Source organism: Oryctolagus cuniculus, chromosome 8, assembly GCF_964237555.1.
Source record: "Oryctolagus cuniculus chromosome 8, mOryCun1.1, whole genome shotgun sequence".
Lineage (NCBI taxonomy): Eukaryota > Metazoa > Chordata > Mammalia > Lagomorpha > Leporidae > Oryctolagus > Oryctolagus cuniculus.
In genome coordinates, this window is record NC_091439.1 from 116,536,628 (window position 1) to 116,563,406 (window position 26,779).

Here is a 26,779-nt window from a genome sequence, read left to right on the forward strand (position 1 = left end):
AGTCCTCTGTTGAGGAAATTTCTGGAAAGAAAGAGGGGGCATGTCTTGGTTGAATAACAGATTTTATAGGGTGGATATCAGAGTTGGAATCACACTATTTAGTAAGCAAGCAAGTCTTTTAGAAACTATTGTGTTATGGTGAAAATCCCAATAGGAATACTTTTTGTGGAATAGACTCAGGGAGTCTAAATCAACACATTTGTACAAAGAACCCACATCTTATTTAATTCAATTATATGTGCATTCAATGTTTAAAACATTATGTGTAATTGTACTTTAAGTATCTATTGTCTAGGTATTAGAAGATAATTATCCTCTCCACTGGTACCCTTGGGGAATGCATTGAGTCTTTCTTCTGGATCAGTTCAGGCATTCCTTGCATGGTGCTGACTTTCCATGGAGCTGTTAGCTGTGACCTAGCATACCAGTGAGCATAATAATCAAATAAGGTGGGGCTGGCCCCATGGCTCACTTGGTTAATCCTCTGCCTGCAGCGCCGGCGTCCCATATGGGTGCCGATTCTAGTCCCAGTTGCTCCTCTTCCAGTCCAGCTCTCTGCTGTGGCCTGGGAGTGCAGTGGAGGATGGCCTACGTGCTTGGACCTTGCACCTGCATGGGAGACCAGGAGGAGGCACCTGGCTCCTGGCTTTGGATCAGCACAGCACCGGCCGTAGTGACCATTTGGGGGGTGAACCAACGGAAGGAAGACCTTTTTCTCTGTCTCTCTCTCTCACTGTCTATAACTCTACCTGTCAAATACATTTTAACTTTTATTTAATGAATATAAATTTCCAAAAAAAAACAAGAGTGGGAATAAGAGAGGGAAGAGATGTGCAATTCGGGACATGCTCAAGCTGACTTACCTCAAATGGTAGAGTTAGAAACATACCAGGGGATTCCAATTCAATCATCGAGGTGGCATGTACTAATGCCATCTCACTAGTCCCAGTGATCAATTTCTGTTCACAATTGATCGTAATGATAGGACTAAGAACCAAAGGGATCACAGAAACAAGAATAGTGTCTGCAAATACTAGCTGATAGAATCAAAAAGGGAGAGAATGATCCAACATGGGAAGTGAGATATACAGCAGACCCGTAGAATGGCAGATGTCCTAAACAACACTCTGGACTCATAATCAGCCCTTAAGGCATGCGGATCCGGCTGAAATGCCCATGAGAGTATTTCAGGCATGGAAAGCCAAGACACTCTGGCAAAAAAAAAAAAAAAACCTAAATGAAAGGTCTCTGCGAGTGAGATCCCAGTGGAAAGAACGGGTCATCAAAAAAGGAGGTACCTTTCTCTGAAGGGAGGAGAGAACTTCCACTTTGACCATGGCCTTGTCTAAAAATGATCAGAGTCAGTGAACTCAGGGGGCTTCCATAGCCTTGGCAGCTCATGACAAGAGCCTAGGGTGATTACTGATGCCATAAACAAGAGTGTCAATTTGTTGAGTCAACAACAAGAGTCACTGTGCACTTACTCCTCATGTAGGATCTCTCTCCTTAGTGTCCTGTACATTGTGATTTAATGCAATAACTAGTACTCAAACAGTATTTTTCACTTTATGTTTCTGTGTGGGAGCAAACTGTTGAAATCTTTACTTAATGTATGCTAAACTGATCTTCTGTATATAAAGAGAAACGAAAATGAATCTTGATGTGAATGGAAGGGGAGAGGGAGTGGGAAAGGGGAGGGTTTCGGGTAGGAGGGACGTTATGGGGGGAAGCCATTGTAATCCATAAGCTGTACTTTGGAAATTTATATTCATTAAATAAAAGTTTGAAATAAAAAAAATATTGAGGAAAATTGAATCAAACAATAAGTTTATTTTGGTGCAAAAAATTAAACATCTATGTATATGAGGGGTCTTCAAAAGATTCATGGAAATGTGTATGATGAAAAACTATGAATGGATTCAAATTTTTGTGCAGCAAGATAAATATTTTATTTCCTTTTTCATGAAAAAAAAAACAAATACATTTTAAAAAACAAAACAAAACAAATAATCAGATAAGGTGTTTTTTAAATCAAATTTGGCCATCTTTAATAGACGAGAGAGTTCAAATCAAAGAATGTCGTAATTCTTGCTGTGGAAAAAACATTTGATTTTCAGGAAAAAGAATAAATAGTTATTTTCATGTGGTTAAGCTATCTTAATTCTTAATTACATTTTAAGGCATAATAATTAAAGCCCTGAACATGCCTACTTTATCTTCTAGCCACCTCCTCAACAGCTGCACAAAATTTAATGTAATGTTTCTCTTTACAGTGAGTCAAGGAGGTGTTGCAATGGTTTCTGACATGTGTCCAGACCCTGGGACTCCAGAAAATGGCAGAAGAGCGGGCTCTGACTTCAGGTAGGAGATAAAGCAATGGTCCCAAGTTATGTCATTTTATAGTTCTGTATAATTTCAGCTTCCATTTTCATTTAGCTTTTTTGTCCTTTAAAGTAGAGGTATGGCTCTTTGGAGTCTAGAACATGTCATGCTGACAAAGTCTGGATACTCCAGAGTTGATATCTTTTATTACATAATCCAATATTAAACCATTGCCTCTAATGGACATCATCAGACTTGGCATTAGGATTTTTGGTCCTGTTTTTATGTTGCTATTCCATATTTTAATGTGTTTAACCTATAAAAAAGAGGGGAAAATTTATGGCCTCATGACTGATTGACTCAATAAACATTTAAAGTAATAAAATTTGGTAGCATTCAATGCTGTTTATTCAAAAAATGTTGGGAGTCATTTTCCTAGGATTATGATGAACCAAGGACTCTCTCCAGTTGCTATGTTAGTAATGCAGTGATGAGCACAGTAATGCTATTATTCTGGATTTTGAATTTCTTTTGATTAGTTCAAGAAACAATATTTGCCACCTTATAAGCTGGCTAGCAATACTATGAGTAAGCTGAAAACTCAGAATAAAGCAAAATTGTGTTTTTTCATCTTACTATCTAACCATTTTGAGAGAGAAACAAAGCAGACAAGTACAGAAAATTGAAAGAAGTAGAGATACCATTAGAGGTGGAAAAGCATTGTTCAGTGAAATCAGAGTGGTGGTGGTACTTGTTGAGATGATAGAAAAATCACAAAGCTGTCTGTAGCATGGCTCTAGACTTGATTGTGTTAGCCCATTTTCTGTGGCCAATAATGCAGCACCAAAGACTGGATGAGTTTTAAAGGTTATTTGGGCTCATGGTACTGGAAGCTTCTACTTGAGGGGCCACCTCTGGTAACAGCATTCTTGCTGGCAATGTCCCACGGTGGCATAGGACATCATGTGGCCGTAGACAAAGCCCTTGTGTCTGTGTGTCTTCTGGTCCCTTGTGAAGCCACCAGGACTAAATCAGAGCTGCTCCACTATAACCAGTTTATCTAATCCTAGTCACCTCACGGAATTCCCAAAGGTGAATTAGGTTTCCACCCTGGGGATGGATACTTTGTGTAGCAGGTAAATGTAGAGGACCTGGGTTTGAGTTTCCATTCTGCCTCTGACTCAGCTTCCTGCTAATGGGACAGGTGATGGCTCACATGACTGGGTCCTTCCCTCATACATGGGAGAACTGGGTTCCGTTTCTGCCTTCTGGATCCTAGCTTTGGCATTACCCAGGCCTGGCTGGTCTGGACGTTTGGAAAGCAAAGCAGCAGATGGAGGCTTCTTTCTCAGTCTCTTTCTCTCTCTGTCTCTCTTTCAATTATTTTGCCTTTCAAAGAAAAAATAAATAAATAAAATGTTTTAAAGTTTCCGGTCTCTTAATACTTCAGAATTGTGATTAAATTTCTACCCATGAAGCCATGAGAGACCACTTAAGGCATGTCCAAACCTCCGCATAGGTCAGTTTTATATCTCATTATGTGAAAAGAACAGAAATGTCAGTGTTCTGGAACAGAGAGCTAGAATGGGGATTGGCTAGACATCACAAATGTTGGCTAATGTGCTTCAAAGCTAGTGATTTAATGCGAGTTCCTTTGAGCAATGGCCTAGGATAGAGATTCTTATTCAGGTGGTTTTTCTTTCTCCTCCTCCTCCCTCCTCCCTGTTCCCTTCTTCCTCCTCTCTCCTCCCTCCTTCTCTTAGCAAAATAGAGAAAGCACAGAGGAACTGGGGTCAAAAGCTAAGAGGAAGTGTTTTTTGTTTGTTTTTAACAGGAGGTAAACTTGAGTGTGAACCCTGCAGGGTTTTGGAGCATGAATTGTACTTCCGAGGTAGCTCCACCTCTTGTATCTACTTTCCAGCCAATCACTGGCTTCCTTCACTTGGCACAGGGCAGTTCTCCGGAGAATTGGGTATGAATGTTGCATCAGCCATCCATGAGTGCCATGCACTGATGCACCAGCCAGTAGCAGGACCTGGGGCAGCCACAGCAGCCACTTGAGCCGAGCTGTGGTGAAGAATAGCAGTAGATACAGAATGATGCTGGTTCCCAGTATCACACAGGATAGAAGCTATCTGAAGGCCTTCCACAAGCTCATCTCCTAGAAAGGAAACCAAACAGGAAATTACATCGCCTTGTCAGAGCTCCGAGAAACTTCCAATCCCAACATTCCTCCCTTATCTCACACGTCATCTTCCAATCCCAACATTCCTCCCTTATCTCACACGTCATCTTCCATTCCCAACATTCCTCCCTATCTCACATGTCATCCCCTGTCCTAACCAGGAAAAATATTCTTCCTGCCTCTATCGCAAAGCACCTGCCACTAGAGTGGTCAGCCTTCAGTCATCGCCAGGTGCTTATGTGAGCATTTTCTACTACCCAAAGCTTGTCCGGGATGGAGAGCATGTCTTATTTATCTTTGCCTCCTCGGTGACCGTGATCCGCCTGCTGTAGAGGAATTCAACATGTATTTGTCACATGTACTTTGCATGTGAGGGAACAACACATGAAGTACTCAGGCATTCCTGAAATTCTTCTCCAGAATCCAGAAACATCCTTCGTCTGTTTTGTAGAGCTCTTTGCTAAAATAAAGAGAAACACACTACATCTGGCAATGCCAAGCTCCATCTTCAGATTAATCATGCAGTGAAGAGAGCCAGGGAAAAAGCTGAAGCTTCAGAGCTTATCAGGGATGGTACGGAGGTTCAGCACCAGTATTCCCTCAAGGGTGACACAGTGAGTGTGCTGATATTTATTCCACTTCATTCTCCTAAAAGCCTTATTTCTGAGGAAGAGGCTCAACTTCTGCACAAGCTTTAGCTCTAGAAGTTGTGTTGGTCTGGCTAGTTGAGGAAAGACAGATTGCAGGTGCACGTGGCACTCAACAAAGTGGTGTAGTGTTGCTCCCCCTCTTCGCGGAGGAACGACACAGGACCCTGCGCTGTTCTTTTGTCTGCTCGGCCCTTCCCGGGTTTGCTGCTGGTTCTTCCCGGGTTGGCTACTGTCCCTTCCACCTCTGTGGAAGGGCGGTTCCCCCTGCCACTTTCCCCACTTCCGCGGGGGAGCGGCACACTGCCGGCCGGCTCTCTCGGGGGCTGCTCAGGTGTTATCCGGATGTTCCCCTTAGATGTTCCTGGTGCATGTTGTCTCTCTCCTCCTTTATAGTCCTCTTCCACCAATCCCAACTCTGCTACCCACACGCCGAGTACGCTGCTCTCCTTCAATCAGGAGCAGGATCAGCTCCTGCAGGTTATTGGTCGAACTGGAGGCAGCTGCATAGAAGTTGTTTGGTCTCTTTCTCTCAGCGCCATATTGTGGGAGAGCAGATGCATAGAATAAGTCTTAATTCCAGTAACTTAGTCTAGTCCGAGTTGCTCCCCACAGTGTAGGACTCGGCACATGCAGGGCTCGCAATCTTTACTGGTAGTTTCTTGGGGAAATCTTTCTATTATTTACATGTCAAATAATATAACTCTAGAAATATTTGAAGGATTAAGTTTTCTATTGAATACATGTGTTATTTCTTCATGTGTAGTTTTTGTATATGCGTGCATGTGTTGACACTACTACCTACGTGGTGGTGAGTTCATTTTAGTAGATTTTTGCATATTGCATGGGGCTTTCTCCCTGGATGATCCTGCCATTTGCATTTGCCTGAATCTGAGCCCCTTTTATATCTTTTTAATCTGAATTTTCTTTTTTCCTTTTCCTTGCTTGTAGGTACTGACTGGAGCCTACATTGCAGAGTTAGATAGAAATAGTAAGACCCTCTTACCTTATTCCTGGGTTTACTCGAAAGAATTTTGGTTTTCACCGTAAGTGTGGCATCGGTGGTAGACTTTCACAGACACTCTCTGTGGACTAATGAAATACCCTTTTCTCTTTAACATTCTAGAAGTTTTTTTTTTTTTTTTTTTTGTCAGAAGTGGATGCAAGATTTTGTCAAAAAATTTTCTGTATCATTTGAGATGATCTTTTATTAGTTGCTAATATGATTAATTATTTGTTAATTTTTTATTTTAAACCAGTTTGCATTGAGGTATAAAAATAATTTGGTCATAATGCATTATCCTTTTTGCCAAATACCATGTATTTGGCTGAAATTTTGTCTAGTATTTTTTTACATGTGTATTCATGAATGATGTTGGTATATAGTCTTTTCTTATAATGATGAGTTTTGCCACAAGAACCGTAATGGTCTCATAAACATGAATTGAGATGTGTTCTGGCCTCTGGAATTTCTTTTCCAGTTTGTGCATAATTGTAACATTTGCTTCTTAAGTGTTTGGAAGAGCTCACCTGTGAAGCCATCTGGAATTGGAATTTTCTCACGAGGTTTTCCAACTACAAATTCAATTTCTTTTCTATTCCTAGGCTATTTCTATATTCTTTTCTATTCCTAGGTTAGCTATTTCTATTTCAGCAAGCTTTGATACAGTTTGCATATTTCAGGAAATACTGTTTTATCCAAGATGTCACATAGGCTTGCACAAAATTATCCATGATATTCCTTTATCAGTTTAAATTAGTAGTGGTGTCCCGGCTCAGGTTTCTGAGGTTTGTGATGTGTGTGTGTGTGTGTGTGTGTGCGTTCGACTGATCCATGGGACCTGTAATATGTCAGTGTCATTGGTTTCAAAAATAGAGTGAGGCCGGCGCTGTAGCTCAATAGGCTAATCCTCTGCCTTGTGGTGCCGGCACACTGGGTTCTAGTCCCGGTCGGGGCGCCAGATTCTGTCCCGGTTGCCCCTCTTCCAAGCCAGCCCTCTGCTGTGGCCAGGGAGTGCAGTGGAGGATGGCCCAGGTGTTTGGGCCCTGCACCCCATGGGAGACCAGGATAAGTACCTGGCTCCTGCCATCGGATCAGCGCGGTGCGCCGGCCGCAGCGCGCTGGCCACGGTGGCCATTGGAGGGTGAACCAACGGCAAAAAGGAAGACCTTTCTCTCTGTCTCACTGTCCACTCTGCCTGTCAAAAAAAAAAAAATAGAGTGAAACCAGAATAACACAAACATTTGGATTTAATGATTTCTCTTTTGTATTTAATCTCAGTGACTTTTACTCTGATTACTTTTTTATATTCTCCTTCTTCTGTTTACTGTGGACTTCATTTGTTACTCTTTTTCTAGTTTCTTAAGGCTAAAGCTGAGATTAATGATTTAAGACATTACTGCTATGCTATGAATTTGCTTCTAATAATTGTTTTGACTATATTTTATCATTCTTGATATGTTGTGTGTTCATTTTCATGCACCTCAAAAACACATTATTTTTCCCCTTCTGACTACTTCTTTTTTGTGCCATATTTTATTTAATGGGGTGCTATTTAGTTTCTAAATATCTGAGATTTTTCTGAAAATCTTCGTGGTCAGAAACCATACTTTATATGACGTAAAGCCTTTCAAATGTAATAATGATGGCTTTACCACAAAGAATATGCTCTATTTTGGTAACTATCCCATAGTTACTGTAAAAGAAAATATATTCTATTTTTTGGAGTGGCGGGCATGTTCCCTAATTGGCAGATTGATGATGTCATTCCAGACATTAATATACTTACTGGATTTCTGATCATTTGTTATATCTTTTATTGTTGCATACTTCAGTACATTCTTCTACTGAAATTGTGGATTTGACAATGTCTTATGTTGGACCTATCAGATTTTTCTTCATATGTGAGAGGATTTCAATATGTTTATAAAAAATGGAATTTAAAAGAAAGTTCATTTTAGTGCAGTCTATCATAATGTTTATCATAATGCACATTTTCCATAAACTTTTTTACAATTATGTTTTAAAACTTTGTTATGAGGTCCATAAATGTTAGAAATTGCTAAGCCATTGCCGTAATGAATTCATATCATTGATGTTGTGAAATGGCCCTCTTTATCCTTGGTTATAACTTAACCTTATTTAACCTTAAAATCAATTTTAACTGATATTAGCATGACCACTTTAGCATTCTTTTTACTATTATTAGGATAGCAAGACTATATATGGATCCCTGCAACTACTTCAGTGTTCAAGCTATTGCATGTTATTGTTTTAATTAATTATAGTTTTAAAATCCTATAATCTTTCTTTTTAGCACTGTTTTCCTATATCCAATAAGTTTTTATATATCAGATTTGATAGGTTGTGTTGTTATCTTCATTTGGTTCTCAGGATTTTTTTATTTCCCTTTGATTTCCCCTATAGCTTGTTCATTCATGAGCAATTGTTCAGTCTCAATGTATTGGCATATGACCTAGAGTTTATTATGCTAATTTCCAGCTTCATTGCATTGTGGTCAGCGAAGAAACATGGTTTAATTTGAAGAGTTATTTTATGTCTGAGTATATGGTCTATCCTAGAGAAAGTTCCATGTACTGATGAAAAGAATGTGTATTCTGCAGCTGCAGATAAAATGTATATAAAGAGAATTGAAAATGAATCTTGATGTGAATGGAAGGGGAGAGGGAGTGGGAAAGGGGAGGGTTGCAGGTGGGAGGGACATTATGGGGCGGAAGCCATTGTAATCCATAAGCTATACTTTGGAAATTTATATTCATTAAACACAAGTTTGAAAAAAAATAAAAGAAAATGTTCTGTAGATATCAATTAGAACCATTTGGTTCATAGTGTCGATCGGCTCTGTTGTTTTTTGTTGATTTTTTTTGTCTTATTGTTCTGTCCATTGATGAAACTAGGATATTGAAGGCTCCTGTTACTGTGTTGGATGGAGCCTATGTCTCCCCTTAGATCTATTAACATTTGTTTTAAATAGCTGGGTCTCCTAGCCTTTGGATGATATACATTTACTATTGTCCCATCTTCCTGTTGAATTCATCCCTTAGTCACTATATAGTGCCTTTCTTTGCCTCTTTTAACAGTTTTGCCTCAAAGTCTGTTTTCCTGATACTAAGAAAGCTACTCCTGCTTGGTTTTGCTTTCTGTTAGCATGGAAAATCTTTTTACACCCATTTAATTTAATTCTGTGTGTATCTTTTTGTTGGTGAGGTGTGTTTTTATAGGCAGCAAATAGATGGATCTTGTTTTTTAATACATTAAGACATTCTGTGTCTTTTAATTGGAGAGCTTAGTGCATTTACATTCAAGATTATTCTGGTAAATAATGACTTGGTCCTGCATTTTTCCAAAACTGTTCTGTTGTTTGTTTTGGATTTCCTTTGTACTTGGATGTTTTCTGCCTTTGTGTTTGTTTATGATCCTGAATATCTATCTCTGTTTCTGTGTGTGTTGGAGGTATTTATTTATTTATTTATTTATTTTTAACTTTTATTTAATGAATATAAATTTCCAAAGTACAGAATATGGATTACAATGGCTTCCCCCCCATAACGTCCCTCCCACCCGCAACCCTCCCCTTATCTACTCCCTCTCCCCTTCCATTCACATCAAGATTCATTTTCGATTCTCTTTATATACAGAAGATCAGTTGGAGGTATTTATTTCACCTTCATTCATAAATGAGAGCTTCAATGGCTACAGTATTCTGGGTTGACAGGTTTTTTGTTTTATTTTCTTTCAGGACTTGGACTATGTCTCTCCATTTCCTCCTAGCCTGTGGGGTTTCTGATGAGAATTTGACTGTCAATCTAGTTGGAGTTCCTTTAAAGGGAAACTGGCACTTCTCTCTTGCACAGTTTAGGGTCTTTTCTTTATGTTTTACTTGGAAAGTTTGATTCTAATGTGTCATGGTGAAGATCTTTTCTCATCTATATTAGGGACTCTATGCACTTCCTGTACTTGGATGTCCATATCTTTCTCCAAAATAGGGAAATTTTCTGTTATTTCTTTGAATAATTCTTCTAAGCCATTCTGTTTTCCCATTTCCTCAGGAACTTCTAAGGCACATACATGTATTTGGTCATTTGATGGTTTCCTATAGATTATGAATACTAATTTCAATTTTTCTGATCTTTTTCTCCTGACAGATACTTTTGAAGGTTTGTCTTCTAGCTCAGATATCAAATATTCTTTTTTCTGTCTCACCAAGTATGTTTTTCAGGCTTTCCAGTGTACTTTTTATATGACATGAATTCTTCATTTCTAATATTTCATTTTGTTGTTAAATATCTCTATCTCCCTGTATAATTCCACATACATGCCATGTACAGATTTCTTTAATTCATGTCATGGCTTCCTTGTGTTTTTGGGTGATCTCACAATCATTATTTTAAATTACTTTTCAGGCATTTTGTAAATTTCCTCATCATATAGTTGAAAAGGAATGAGTATTTCAATAACCTATTCAAATAGTTGGATATATTATTCCTTGACACTCTAACAAAAATTGACAAATTATATCTTCTTAAATGATTGTTTCAATGTGGAATATGAAAGCATTGAAATAAACATTTTGTGTCTCTTAAATTAAAATCCATTGGTCTAGTTTCTTTCTTAATCCTGTATATGTATGTGACTTTCTGCTATCTTACAATGACCATTTTTCAAATAATGATTCCTTGAGTTACAGAAGTTTTTCCAAATGTTGATATGTATGCAATCCAAAAATCATATTTGTCAAATTTTTCCAAGTATGTCATTAGAAAAAATATTCAAGCACAGGGAAACTGTAAAGTTCATAGTGACAGATATGATTCTCAAAAATTCTAATTTTTATAGACAGCTTTAACTTTGTCATTGATCACAAATTTGTCACTTCTTTTGAAGTAAAAGTCTCATACATTCATTTTTAAGAAAATGTCTAATACTCAAGACTTAGCAGTTATGGTTTGTCAATAGCTCTTTCAAATAAAAACATGTTCAATAAAAAAAAACGACTAGACTTCTCTCAGTCTTCAGTAGTTGCTAGAGATGCACTACATTTTCAAGTATAAAATGTATTAATATTTTTCTCCTTCACAAAGCACTTCCTAGAGTGACACTGATCTTTTCTCTGCTAGAACATGATGCTATTGCATTTATGCATGCTAAGTTGCAGTCAACTTTTCCCAGTGATACTTTTGTACCATCAGTGGAGATGACAACACTATTAAATAGGCATATAATATCAATGTATTTTTATACAAGTAGTTTAGATTTCAGATACCTTCTGAAAGTTTCCCTCTCCAGGATCTATGAACCATTACTCTGAAAGAGGTCGACTAGATGTACAAGCTGATTCTGTTCAGCCTAAAATCTGTTGCGTGTGTGCACATTTGGTGAAGCATTTAAGACATCACATGGGAAACCCACCGTCCATAAAAGTACCTCAGCTTAAGTTCTGGCTCCACTTCTGATTCTGTCTTCTGCTAACGTACATCTTGGGAGGCAGAGATAATGGTTGATGTGCCTGGGAGATGTGTTTGAGTTCTCATCACCTGGCTTTGACCTTAATCAGCCCAGCTGCTGCAAGCTTTTGAGCAGTGAGTGGATGGAAGAGCTCTATTTCTGTATCTTTGCCTTTTATGTAGAAATAAAAACCAACAAACAAGCTAACAAAATTGTTGCTGGCTTTATAAGGAAGAAGAACATTTGATGGAAGAAACATGTTATTAAGGTTTTTGCCATGTTGCATTTACAACTGAAATGAATTGAGTGCCATCCTTTTTGGTAGTGTGGGATTGTGCAGTGAACATGGGTATCAGATGTTCAAGACCTGTATTTATCTATTGACTTGCCCAGTGTTGATTTTCCTTGTCCTCATAGATTCAATGTGTGTTAAAATGCAAACTGAGGACTACAGACATGTAAAAAGTCCTCAGAACTCAGATGAAGCAATGTGTGAAAATGCCTAACATGAATTAAGTTCGCTGTATGTGCTGATGTTTGAAAAGAGAGAGGATGTTCTTATTCTTAAGAGTCTGAAATCTTCTTGTAGCTGTGTTAAATGAAAGGCATTCAGTGCTTTCTAAATTCTTATAATCAAAGCTAATGACTACCATGCAATCCAAACTAGTGACAGGCAGGGTCAGGATGGGTGGATGGGTTTGTTTGTAGTTATCACTGCAATCTCTATAGTTGGCTGCTTTGGCTTATAAAGAGCTCCCTTTGCTAGACTGATAAAGTATTCCTCATCTGATTTTATTTACTTTATGATTCTGTTTCTTGGACATCTTTTGTCTATAGGCAATCTGAATACAGATTCTGGCATTAACTTTAAAGTATTTCATGTAAATGAAGCCTAAAATACAAGGATTTCTTGTTTGAATCCAAACCAGTTTGGAGAAAGTATTTTTTTTTAAGATTGATTGATTGATTTGGAAGTTGAGGAGGGAGAGAGAAAAATATCTTCCATGCACTGCAATAGCCAGGGCTGGGCCAGGCAGAAGCCTGGAGCCGGGAGCTTCTTCCAGGTCTTCCAATGTGTGGCAGGAGCCCAAACACTCGAGCCATCTTCCAGTGCTTTCCCAAGCCATTAGCAGGGAGCTGGATCAGAAGTAGAGCTGCTGGGACATGAACTGGAGCCCACATGAGTTGCTAGCATCACAGGTAGCAGTTTAACCTGCTATACCACAACTCTGACCCCATGATTAGACTTTTCTACACCTAACGTGAGGACCACTGAACAGGGAGGGATGTGTTTTGTGGAACTCATGCAGCCAAGAGAAGAGTCAAGATGTGATTGAAATCTGACCTTGAGCCCAATGTCCAACCCGTGTGCCTTAGCATGGGGCTCCACGTGCCCGGGAGAAAGGATAGCTTGTTTTAATTGACCACTGAGAGGGTGTGCTGTGTTCTGAAATTCACAAAGGATGAACACAAATTAGCAACCATCCTGCATACTGCCAGATGCTGAAGATCCTTTATTTGTATTATCTCTTTTAAAAGAAGATTTATTTATTTGAAAGGCAGAGTGACAGAGCCATCTTGCATCCACTGGTTCACTCCTCAAATAGCTACAACAGTAAGGCATGGGCCAGGCTGAAGCCAGAAAACAGGAGCTCCATCCTGGCCACTCAGACGGGTGGCATGGGCCCAAGTACTTGTGCCGTCACGTGCTGCCTTCTCGTGTGCATTAGGAGGCAGCTGAATTGGAATCAGAGTAGCTGGGACTGGAACCTGGGCTGCAATGCTGGCACCCCTATATTATTCTGTGGGGAGCAACTGGGAGCAACTGGGACTAGAATAAGTTACTGGAATTAAAACTTATTCTATGCATCTGCTCTCCCACAATATGGCGCTGAGAGAAAGAGACCAAACAACTTCTACGCAGCTGCCTCCAGTTCGACCAATAAACTGTAGGACCTGCTCCTGATTGGAGGAGAGCAGCGTACTCGGCGTGTGGGTAGCAGAGTTGGGATTGGTGGAAGAGGACTATAAAGAAGGAGAGAGACAACATGCACCAGGAACATCTAAAGGGAACACCTGAGCAGCCCCCGAGAGAGCCGGCCGGCAGTGTGCCGCTCCCCCGCGGAAGTGGGGAAAGTGGCAGGGGGAACCGCCCTTCCACGGAGGTGGAAGGGACAGTAGCCAACCCGGGAAGAACCAGCAGCAAACCCGGGAAGGGCCGAGCAGACAAAAGAACAGCGCAGGGTCCTGTGTCGTTCCTCCACGAAGAGGGGGAGCGACATTATTCCTTGTCCTAAGATCTATCCTTTAAAAAATTCTCTATCATATTTAATTGATGCTGAAACTGAACTTAGGGAACTTCCAGAATTCTCTAAAACATGTGCTTCTCCTTTCCCTCCTGGCCCTTCTTCCTGTTTCCCACTTCCCACTCACTCCTATCCCAGAGCTCCATGTAGCAGTCCCTGGTTCGATAGGAGCTGCAGTCCCCATCCCAATGGTCCCACCTCAACCATGGGTGGGCTGTTCCCCACTGGCATCCTCTCCTTGCTGTCATGTCCCAGTCATGCTCTTTCTCACATACGGTTCTGCTTCCTGCTACAGATGTTGCCAACACCAGCGGTGCTCCTGTGAGTCTTCTCCCAAAAGCGAGTGGAGTTGGCTCAGACAGAAATAGATGAGGAGCCCAGATAAGCAAAATGGACAGATGCACTGTCTGTTTTCTGTCTAAGATGGACTACACAGTGCCCCATCTCTGACTCCTTCTCCCACACAGGTGTCTTCTCTGTGTACAGCCAGGCTCTCTTTACCCCACCTCAGTGTGTCCTGTTGTCTCAGTCCCTCTTTGTGTTTACAACAAGTACAAACAACTTCTGTCATCTTGATAAATCATGAAGAAAGTGGACTGGCCATACTGATTTTATTTCTCATTATGGTATTCAACACAGGGCCAACGTTTTTCTCTGTTGAGTTGTGCTAAATTGAGGAGAACAAGCCTGTCCCCAAGGATGTATGACCGCAATGCTAAACTGAATAAGGTAGCCACTACTGTCAGAGGACAGGACAACAATTTTAAAAGAATGACCTAAGCTCAAATGGAATTCTGCAGTTGGAAAGAGTGACAATTATAACTTAGAACCATAGATGTAACTTAAGTTACTGATATGACTGTGTCACTGTTCAGCCTAACAGTCACTTTTGTGCTGTGTCTCAGTGCTTTTTTGCACTGAGGACCTGTTTTATTTTTCATTTTATTTTGTAAATATGTTTTATGAAGCTAAAGGGTATCATAGGAATGATGTACCATCAAGAGGAAGGAGAAACTGAGGTACACAAAGTAAACACTATAGGGACCAGAGCTGTGGCATAGGGATTGAGCTGCCATCTACAGTGCCAGCATCCCCCATGGGTGCTGGTTCATGTCCTGGCTACTTCACTTCTAATCCAGCTCCCTGCTAATGTGCCTTGGAAAGCAGCACAAGGTGGACCAAGAGCTTGGGCCCCTGTACCCACATAGGAGACCTGGGTGAAGCTCCTGGCTCCTAGATCCTGGCCCAGCCCTGGCCATTGCAGCAATCTGGGGAGTGAACCAGAGGATGAAATCTCTCTCTCTTTCCCCCGCCCAACCCTCTTCCCACCTCTCTTTCTCTCAGTAACTTTCAAATAAATAAATCTGTTTTAAAAAAGTAAAAACTGCGTAGTTAGAAGCAGGAACACATCTATAACCCATGTAGTTTGATAAACCACTACACATTTCTCATTTCCAGGTATAGCTATCTTCCTTTTCTGGAATCACATTTATAGTTATATTTATGGTTCTGGCAGTGTTGCTGCCGTGACTTAATTATTCCTCTGTATCACTTGAGGTCACCTGGCTATTATTGTGTGAAAACATAAAGAATTGTGATTGCACTTCCAGCTCATGCACCAGTCAGGAAAGCAGCCTGGTATTCCTGTCCTGAGGAATCGCATTGTATGGAGTTCCCTTCCTGGGTCTTTTTTAGGTATGGAGGAACGAGGGGCACAGGTGCAGTGCAAGCTGATGCAGGTTCTAGCAGTCAGGGTGCCGTGGGCACCAGTGCAGCAACATCCTCTTCTTGGTTGGGGGAGACATGGGGGAGCTGCGGGATCTCCCCCCTGCAAGTCTGCCTGGTTTCCTGTGATTCTTCCATGCTTCTCTCTCTTGACTTGCAATAACGGAAAATGCAGTTACAGTTACAGTGTTGAAACAGACACATAGCCTGACACCTTTGTGTCCTGCTTCAGAATGGCTCCTCCATTAGCTCTTTTCTATTTCCATGATAGTGGGCATCTCTGCTCTCAGCAGAGCTGGGTCGCGTTATCCTGTGTCGAGTACAGGTGATCCGGATCTCTTCATGCCTGGAGCCTGTGCCTCTAGGCCATGCTCTCTGACACAGAACTTGAATCCTCACATCCTCACTCTCTCTGAACTCTGCTCCCATTTCTCACCACTGACCACTGCAAAGTGTGTACATGCCACACTGACAAGCTTATTGGTCTAGCATCTGTCTCTGCCACAGGCCTGCAAGCTCCAGTGAGGATGGAACTTCATTCATTCAGGATTTTACCAGTGCCTAATACCATGCTGGGCACATGCACATTCCGTAATTATTTGTTAAATCGTTTCTTCTTCCTTTTGTGTAAGGAATGTATTAACACGAGCATCTTATAAGGAGGTTGTAAATGTGGATGTATATGGAAAATTTTGATTTGTAAGCAAACTATCAAGAATATAAGTATTCCAGAAAATAGCACTACTACTTACATACTCTGTGTGCTTGGCGAGTTACAGGGTCCCTACTGTTTGCTCGATTCTTTGTACCTCATCGCTGCCGTTAACAGTGAGATGATTGTGAGGTCAGTGTTCTTCCCATTATTAAGAGATCATTGAGTTACTCAACTTGTTCTTTCCTGCCAATTAAAAGTTATGAATAAAAAAGTTTTAAAAGTGATCTCTGTTAATATCAGAGTGGGAATAAGAGAGGGAAGAGAGGCACAATTTGGGACATGCTCAATCGGACTTGCCCCAAATGGTAGAGTTAGAAACATGCCAGGGGATTCCAATTCAATCCTATCAAGGTGGCATGTACCAATGCCATCTCACTAGTCCCAGTGATCAATTTCAGTTCACAGTTGATCATAATGATAGGTCTAAGAGTCAAAGGGATCACATAAACAAGACTAGTGTCTGCTACTACTAGCTGTTAGAATCAAAAAAGGGAGAGAATGATCCAACATGGGAAGCGGGATACACAGCAGACTCATAGAATGGCAGATGTCCTAAACAGCACTTTGGCCTCAGAATCAGCCCTTAAGGCATTCAGATCTGGCTGAAGAGCCCGTGAGAGTATTTTAGGCATGGAAAGCCAAGATACTCTGGTAAAACAACAACAACAACAAAAAACAAAAACAAAACAAAACAAAAAAACCTAACTGAAAGATCTCTGCGAGTGAGATCCCAGTGGAAAGAACGGGCCATCAACAAAGGAGGTACCTTTCTCTGAAGAGAGGAGTGAACTTCCACTTTGACTATGACCTTGTCTAAATAAGATCGAAGTTGGAGAACTCAAAAGGCTTCCATAGCCTTGGCAACTCATGACAAGAGCCTAGGGAGATTACTGACGCTATAAACAAGAGTGTCAATTTGTTAAGTCAACAACAGGAGTCACTGTGTACTTAACTCCTCATGTAGGATCTCTGTCCTAAATGTGCTGTACATTGTGAATTAATGCTATAACTAGTACTCAAACAGTATTTTACACTTTGTGTTTCTGTGTGGGTGCAAACTGTTGAAATCTTTACTTAATGTATGCTAAACTGATCTTCTGTATATAAAGAGAATCGAAAATGAATCTTGATGTGAATGGAATGGAGAGGGAGCGGGAGATGGGAGAGTTGCGGGTGGGAGGGAAGTTATGGGGGGGAAAGGCCATTGTAATCCATAAGCTGTACTTTGGAAATTTATATTTATTAGATAAAAGTTAAAAAAAGTTTTAAAAGTCAGGATAAAGTCCATTTTGAGGTTTTGTGGAGATGTGGGGACTGCAATAGAAGGGGAAGGACATTATAAGAATTCCTAGGCTAAGTTCCTTGCTGGAAGAGTTCCTCGTCTTGTGCCCCGGTCCCTTCTCACCCAGTGCTCCTCCCTGGGACTCAGAGCCAGGCGAGAGCTGCTCCATGATCAGGGATTCAGAGGAGCTGTGATAGGTGCTGGTGGAACCCAGACGCTGAGCAGAGCTGTGTCCTGCAGCCATCTAGAACTGGCGGCTTCCTGTTAACCTGGCTGTCCTACAACATGGGGAGACTCCTGCTGATTTGTGGACAGCAGACTAGAGGGCAGCTCAGGAAGAGCACAGGGATAGCTCTGACCACGATTATAGACTCTGCCCTGTATACCCACATTTTCACTCAGACAACGAGGCCACTGTTCCTACATGGAAATAGTTTACATAACTGACAAATCATTGTTTTTGCAAAGTGTGGAGTATGGTGATAGCACGAGAAAGGAAGAGTCCCAGCTGTGAAAGACTCGATGGTAGAAAGCACAGTGTGCCGTGAACAGGCTGGTGAACATCAGACCTGGGGTAAGCCAGGCACAGAGAGGAGAATCCAGCCTGCCCCACTTACGCATGGAATCCTCAAGGCTACACACACAGACACAGGAGGGTGGTGGCCAGGGTGGCAGTGGGGAAGGGGGAGATGGGGGCCCAAGGTACACAGTTGTAGTAGTGAGGGATGAGCTTTTTACCCCACCAGTGTGCTGAGATGGGCAAGGCCAGTTTCTCCCACTGCACATGGACACACATGGTAATTCAGGGGAGATGGATATATTGATTCTCTTGACCATGGTAACTGTTTTACTAAGCATATGGATAGCAACGCATCACATAATTCACCTTTTTTTATTTTTTTCCAGTCAGAGTTAGACAGTGAGAGAGAGGGACAGAAAGGCCTTCCCTCCGTTGGTTTACCCCCCCTAATGGCCGCAATGGCTGGCGCTGTGCTGATCCGAAGCCAGGAGCCAGGTGCTTCTCCCAGTCTCCCATGGGGTGCAGGGCCCAAGGACTTGGGCCATCCTCCACTGCACTCCCGGGCCATAGCAGAGAGCTGGACTGGAAGAGGAGCAACCAGGACAGAATCCGGCACCCCGACCAGGACTAGAGCCTAGGGTGCTGGCGCCGCAGGCGGAGGATTAGCCAAGTGAGCCACGGTGCTGGCCCACATAATTCACCTTTAAACACTTGTCTGTGCAATAACCCCACCATACACATGCACACAGGCACATGCGCCTGCACAGACACACACACACACACACACACACACAGCGCAGGTATGCAGCGGCAGACAGTGGCAGACTTTCTTACCTGTGTATTCCCTGTCCTCAAAGGGAGAGGGAGAGAGAACCAGCCACACCTGCCTGTGACCTCTCCCAGGAGACTCAGGACCCAGGCGTTGTCATCTGCTGTTACCTCCTTGGTTTCCTTAACATAACTGAGCTGAGCCCCAGGAAGTCTACCAAGCACTGGAGACCTGCAGATAAAGAAGGGGAGGTACAACAGAGAACAGAGTCCTCTGCCCCAGGCTGAATGGAAAGGAAGGACCTGGCCAGGTAGAGAAGTGGGCAGACAGCCCGGGCAGGTGCAAGGACCGGGGCAGGAAGATCCTGCGTTGCGTCCGTGATTGTGCAGTGGTCAGGGCACCTGGCAAAGACAGTTCCTGAGGCTTAGGGGTTGTGTCAGCAGCCAGCTGTCTGGTCATGCTTCCCTACTGTATTTGGGAGTTTCTAGGAATCAGGTCCAGCAAAAGCTTGGGGAGTTCAACCTCAGAGAAGTAGCAGTGCGGGATCATGAGGCCGTGGCCGACGGAAGCCTGCCCACAACATGCCCAGCCTCTTGGGGCCTGCAGACAGTGTATGGGCTGCCAGACCCATGCAATCACTGCCAGCCCCTCTCAGCCCCTGGCTCCCTTTGTCAAATTTTGCATTTCCAGGTTGTAGGCATCACCTCTGTAGGGAGCTGTTTCAGGCCCCCAGCCCCATAGGGCCACTCCAGCCAGTACTTGGGTGGAAGGTATCCTGTCCTCTGTTCACTCACAGGGCTCCTGGTTCTGGCTGACAGCAGCACCTGGGTCTGGATTCATGGCCACAGTTGCAGAGTGAGTGAATGCTATCACCACTGCTCTCTGCCTGTCTGGGCCCAGCTGCTGTGGTCGTCAGTCAGTTGTACATAACCTGGAAGGAGGGAAACACCACAATGCTGTAGGGGTTTTCCTGGTTGTAGACAGAAGGCTGTGTGTGTTAGGATTATTTATGGATCCATCACAGGCTTAGTGATAAGTTCGAGTAAAGAGTTTGAATCCATGTATCTTATGATGTTAACCAAGTGACATAGTCTCAGATTTGTCATCTATCAAAAACAGACAAGCTCCCCACACTGTGTCCTGTTGTGTCCTGTTCCCTGCCACTAGGGAAGTAGTTGATAACACTTCTCCTAGGCAGCTTCCAGCCACTGACTGGTCTGTTCCTAGAACACACCCGTGTGGGCAGCCAGGCTGTCTTGCCTGGCACCGTGTTGTCATGGACTCTCAAGGGTGGCAGAGGCCACCCTATTCTGTTCCCATTTTCCTGCTGTCTCTCCACCCTGTACACTCCCCTCACCGTGTCCACTCCCTCAGGCTGCAGGGCAGCAGGACCCATGGGGGACACAACCCAGGGTTCCACTTGGGAGAGCCTCCTTGGTCAGACTGATCCCCTGGACAGAGAGAAGGCCCAGAGACTACCTGCTTAGGGCCCTGGACTGTTGTGAGGCAGGAGCTGTGAGGGGCTCTTCCTATGGCCTTGTCACACAAGCCACAGAGGGGTTAGTCCCTTCCCAGGCCCAACCCATCACTACCTGATGGAGCCAAACCCTGGCCCTGCTAGTGCCTTTCTGGGGTAGACTTGTCACAGCGGCATGACTCCTGTGTGAGCAGGTAGGCTGTGGACATGAGCACCCACTTTTTATGCAGGACCACAAAGCAGATTCCTTTAACATATGACATAGTTGGGGGATGTAAACCCACGTTCCTCACTGAAAGTCCCCACCATCCTCTCAGTGCAGCACCTGCCTGCTGGCAATGGTCTAGATGGCTGGTCACCTATAGCCTGGGAAAGGCACCACCGTGGTTTCCATCCAGAAGGGACTCCTTGATGACTGCCCGGCGTCTCTGTGCTGTGTTGCATCCAGAGTTTGCTTTCCTTGGGCGAGGAGACATTAGGCTGTCTGAGGCGGCGGTGGTGGTGCATGAGAGGCTAGGTCTAAAGTCTTTGCCTAGCACCGAAACACTGACCTGGAAACCACAGCTAGGAGCCAGAACCAAAAGGCAGCAGAGGCCCTCAGTGCCCACTGCAGCCCACTTTGCTCTTGGATGGCAGTGCTGTCTCTGGTCTGGGGACACCTTTGTGGTGTGGTTGCCTCAGCTCACTTGAGTGGGCCACAGCCTCCAGCTAGTGGCTAGCGGCAGTCTCTAGGGAGTGGCAGTCCCAGTGGAGTCAGCAAGGGCCTTCCAACACCCTGAGGTGACCTGCACTTAGGGTGCAGCTGAGATGCTGCCCTCCCACTGCTTGCCTTCTTTCCCCCACCCCCTGGTGTGGGCAGTGTGCTGAATCCCTGCCTCTGTCCCCACTTTGTCCTCTTCCTCCGCCTACAGGCGGGCAGTGCAGCTGCAGGGAGAGAGATCGCAGGTGGACGACACTGTGGTTTTCTCAGACAGTTCCCCTCTTGGCACTGCCTTGCTACCTGTGCCCTGTCGATTTCTGTGCCTTGGTGGATCCACATCAAGCAAACTGCATCAGAGCTGTGAAGGCAGGAAGCGCTGAACCTCAAAGCTGGGGGGCAGGGAGAGGGAATCCACTGGTCATAGTGTCCAGTGGGAGGGACGCAGGACATGAGGCAGGGCTCCCTCTGTGGGTCCTGGACAGGCCAGGCCACGTGGGAGTCCCTAAGCAGCCAACAACCTGGACACCAACGGGACAGTTAGGCTGGGTACTCGGTCTAGGACTCACACACTCATGGTGGAAAATAAGTCAGTCCTCTGGCCTTTCAAGGCGCAACCCAAGTTTACGTTTCTGTCAGTCATTACTTGTACCTTTTCACCAAAGTTAAAATCTGTGGTTCCTTTAAACATCTCCATAGCAACGCACGCTTCCTTAGCATTGCTCAGCAACCAGCCACCGTGGGAGGCCTCTCACCCAGCGGCCCCTCCAGTGCCGTTCACCGGTGTTACGGCAGCATGGGCAGTGGAACAAAGGCTGGCGGTGGGCTGCTGCAGCCTTTCTCTCTCAGCCCTGTTTCAGGACAAGTGGGCACAGTAGCCTGCAGGGAGAAACTCTCCTGTTTGGTTTGTCCATGTGTGTCCGTCAAGTGCCTGGAGGGACTGGTGCTGATCACGGCTCCAGGATATGCTTTGCAGGGTCAGGACCTGGATCTGAACGTTCTGAGGTCGTTGAAGAGCATCACAGGTGTTGCTCGCTGTGTTGTTGCCCTTTGGGCTCATGGCACTGAGTACTCCCAGCCACTCCCTGTGCCGTTTGAGCAACCCCTTCTGGCAGAAGTTACCTGCAAAGCTGATTTTATCGATGGAGTGATAGCTTTTCTTGACGATTAAGAAATATAAGAAGAGGAAATGGGGAACATAGGAAAAGAGAAGGGAGAGAGAGAGGAAGAGAGGAGGGGTGACTGGAGACTCAGAGACAGGGAGGGCAGAAGTGAGACCCAGGCCGGAAAGAAGAGCAAGTGTGTTAGAAAAGTGAACTAAGCTTGGCAGGTGAAGCCAGCCGACAGGTCAGAAAACTCAGATGGAAAAAGTGATGTTTTTGCACTGTGCTGTTAGTTTATTCTTCAATATTTATACTTGTCTGAGTAAGAAAATTGTACTTGTTCACATTTAAGAGGTTCAAGTCAGGGATTCCTCAGGCGTGTTTCATGTCAGTTATTGGTCTCCATTAACCCCATGTCTCTGAGGTTAAATGAGAGGGGTGTGGAAACAGCCCTTGGTCAGTGGTATGGGTTGGCCTCTGTTCTCACCTTGTCAGTGCCCCCACTCCATCATACCTTCCCTCTTCCTGCTCCATATCAGCTGCCTGGAAGCCATGCTGCAGGACTGTGGCATTTTCTCAGCCCCGGCCTGACTTACCCATCTCATCATGGGCTACCCCGCCGCTGTTCCTACCCCGTAGGGGCTGTCCTTGACAACCAGGGGCATTTCCATAACTGGGCATGACTGAGCTTCCGAGTCACCTTCGCTCCTGACTCCCTCCTCCTCTTCCCCTGCTGCAGGTCCTGGTTGCTTTGTTTTGTTTTTGTTTCTTATGAGGAATGGGCAGAAATGCACCGTTGCATCTCCTGTAAATAAATTTCATGACTTACAATCCATGATTGATTGTTTAAGCTGTCATTTCACCTGATGCTCTGCCTGTACAGTGGACCCCAGGGGAAAAATTCAGGAAAAAATCATATGTGTGCATACTCACAGGTATACAAGCACATACATGCAAACTTAGGTCCACATGTATGCATATGCACACGCTGGTGTGTACACATACACACATATGTACACACTCTCCAGCCCATCATACATCTTCCTGCCATACTGCCCTTCTTCCCTTCAAAAAAATAGTTTCTGTCCAGCACAGTTTTCAATCTTTGGTAAAATAGGGTTGAAGATACTATTTCTATGCTTGTCATCTATGTGTACTTTATGAGGAAAATTTGAGAAGTCCTAGTCTGAACTTAATGCTAAAGAAATGTTTACTCAAGTATTTTACTTAACTGTGCTTAAGACTGAAAACAGTCTAATCTCATACACATCTCCTTTTCTCTAGAGTTGAAAAATGCTTGAATACTCAGAGATTAAAAATTTCTATTCTTTTTTTTCTAAGATTTTATTTTCTTTACTTGAAAAGCAGAGATGGCAGGTTGGAGAGAGAGAAAGAGAGATCTTCCATCCTTTGGTTCACTCCCCAAGTGGCCTCAACAGGGCTGGGCCAGGCTGAAGTCAGGAGTCAGGAGCTTCTTCTGGGTCTGCCACATGGTTGCGGAGGCCCAAGGACCTGGCCCATCCTCCGCTGCTCTCCCAGCCACATTAACAGGGAGCTGGATCTGAAGTGGAGCAGCCAAGACTCAAACCAGCAACCATCTGGGATGCTGACATGTGGCAGCTTATCCTGCTACTACACTCTGCCAGCCCCTCTATTTATTTTTTTAAAGATTTTATTTATTTATTTTACAGGTAGAGTTACAGACAATGAGAGAGAGACAGAGAGAAAGGTCTTCCTTCTGCTGTTTCACTCCCCAAATGGCTGCAACAGCCGGAGCTACACCCATCTGAAGCCAGGAGCCAGGTGCTTCCTCCCAGTCTCCCACGCAGGTGCAGGGGCCCAAGCACCCGGGCCATCCTCCACTGCCTTCCCTGGCCACAGCAGTGAGCTGGACCAGAAGAGGAGCTACCGGGAGTAGACCCGGCATCCACATGGGATGCAGGCACCTCAGGCAGAAGATTAACCTAGTGCACCAAGGTGCTGGCCCCACCCCCTCTATTTATTTTTATTTGTGAGCATCTTAATTTGTTGTATTAACTGAATGTTTCTATAGAAACAGATATCTATCATTTTTAAAAAGATGTTCTCTATTTATTTGAGAGGTAGAGTTACAGACAGAGAGAGGCAGAGGCAGAGAGAAAGGTTTTCCATCCACTGGTTCACTCCCCAAATGGCCACAATGGCTGGAGCTGGGCCGAACCAAAGCCAGGAGCCAGGAGCTTCTTTGAAGTCTCCCAGGCAGGTGCAGGGGCCCAGGCCATCTCCTGCTGCTTTCCCAGGCCATAGCAGAGAGCTGGATCAGATGTGGAGCAGCTGGGACTCGGGCAGCCATAAGGGATGCCAACTTCTCAGGAGAAGGCTTAGCCTATGGTGCCGTAGCACAGGACCCGATATTATCTTTCCTATCTAATTATTTATCATCTCAGCCTGTGTGTTCATCCATCCATCCATTTAGAACCACTAAGTGGGGAAAATCATTTATTGCATCAGGTTCAGTAGGTGCTGGCCAGTGAGGGCTGAGAGAGCCGGTGGTTTACCGTAATCCTTGGTGAAGAATGGAAAGTGGCAGCACAGACGAATCCGTGTACCTCCTATTTCGAACTTCAGCTTCATCTTTCATTCAGTTCAGATTTTTCCCCAGAAATATTGCATCAGTGTTAAATCCAGAAATAGCCATCTTCTAAGAAAATCCATATTCAGAAATAGTTCACTTCAGAAATAAGCCGTCTTTAGAAACAGTCCCTTCACCTCCAAAGACCCCTCAAACAGTGGGCCTGTAGTTAAGAAGATGGTGATGAGGCAGAAGTCTTTGGAAATCAGAAGTGAGGAGGTTTTCAGAAGTGCTAAGGCTGAAGTGGGAAATGTTTCCCTTATTGTATTCTGTTTAAAAGATGGAATTAAGCTGCTTTAGCAGTTTCACTTAAATTTCTCCGTTGGGTATTTATTATCAATACACAATATTCTTGATCATATATAAACCCATTATCTATAACTACTGATATACAGCTAAAATGAACAACAGTATTAATCTAAGAGATTCTAAATGTAATTGCCAGTGGAAATGTACTAATAATTACTTTTACCGGAACTTTCTTATAACAGTATTTTCTAGAAAGCCAAATTAAATAATATTATATCTAATACATATTTGTTTAAATATACTATTCATAAATCAATTAGAACTTAGTTTGCTATGTATCTGAGGGTGAAGTGCCATGGGTTTTGAGTTGAGCTGATTCCTGAGCTGGCTAACATCAAAGCAGAGCACTGACTGCCTGAGTTGGAGCCTGGGCTCCCGGCTTCAGCCCCGCTTGATTCGTCACAGCAAAGACTCCTCAGCCTAACTGTTGGAGCGAGCTCTCCACTAGGGGCTTGGCTCCACTGCCAGACCTGCGGTAAAATGAAGAGGTTGCCCTTATTACTGGTTTTCAAGATTTAAATCTAGAGAAGTGTCAATGTTTTTTTTCTGATCATTTGTGGAAAGGATGCATGCCAGTGGTGCAGGAATGAGCTCTGGACCACACTTTGCATGTCCTGAGATGAATGTCTCCAGCGTGGCTTGTGCTGCAGGTGCTGGCAGTACGGTGTTAGGTGGAGCCCTCCACCCTGTCTGGCATGGACTTCTCTGCCCTTCGCTTGGTGGAAAGCTGAAAGAGCCAGAACGTTGGTGGGTGTCCAATCAGTGCTCTGACTCCCTCCATGAGGAATGAGCAAGAATGAAGGGATAACCTAGCAGTAACAATTTATTTTTTAATCTAAGTAATGCTACCAGAAACAATACAAATATTGAAATTTGGCAGAAGTGTACATGTAATATTACTACTCAAAAAGCGATTTTATGTGTATTTTCCTGAAATATAGGTATAGATGTAGGTCATTGTCATATGAAGTACATGTAACTTCATATCACTTTTTCTTTATTATATCACTACATGGCTGTTCAATCACCTTTTAGATAGCAGTAGTCTATTATTTGAAATATTTCCAAAATGATTTAGTCAAAGGTCACTGGCTACAGTTCTCTAGTATTTTGAATGGTAAGTACACAATGCCAGAAATGATTTCAATTGGTCAAAGTGTGGTGATATTAAGTTTCTTTCTTTCTAATTGACAAATAAAATTGTATAGGTTGACATCATATACCATGATATTTTGTAATATTTATACATTGTGGAATGATTTAAAACTAATTATAATATTTTTACTTCATTAGTTATGATTTTTGGTGGTGAGAAAATTTAAAACCTGTGTCAGCAGTTTTCTTAATGTACATTTTGTTTATCATCAAGCTGTACAATAGATCCTCTGAACTTACTGCTTCTGATTGAAAAGTTGTGCCTTTCAACCAACACTGCTCCAACCATCCTCTCACGAGCCCCTGGTAACCACCACTCTGCTCTGCTTCTGTGACTTCTGATTCCAGGATTCCACAACAAGTGAGATCGTGCAGCAGTCGCCCTTATGAGTCTGTTTCATGCCATTTAAAGTGCCCTCAGTGTTGATCCATGTCCTTTTCCAAGGCTGGGTGGTATCCTTTGTTCATGGTACCACATTTCCCTCATCCA

General features: G+C 43.4%; 1 protein-coding gene across 3 annotated transcripts in view; it reads left to right on the top strand.

Moving 5' to 3' along the window:
• Positions 1–26,779, top strand: part of CSMD1 (CUB and Sushi multiple domains 1) — a 2,053,194-nt gene that overhangs the window by 1,418,305 nt on the left and 608,110 nt on the right. For all 3 annotated transcript variants that reach the window (XM_070047233.1, XM_070047234.1, XM_070047235.1), the window contains one exon: positions 2,274–2,361. In XM_070047233.1, coding sequence (XP_069903334.1) covers positions 2,274–2,361 — 88 coding nt within the window. The remainder of the gene's footprint in view (positions 1–2,273; positions 2,362–26,779) is intronic.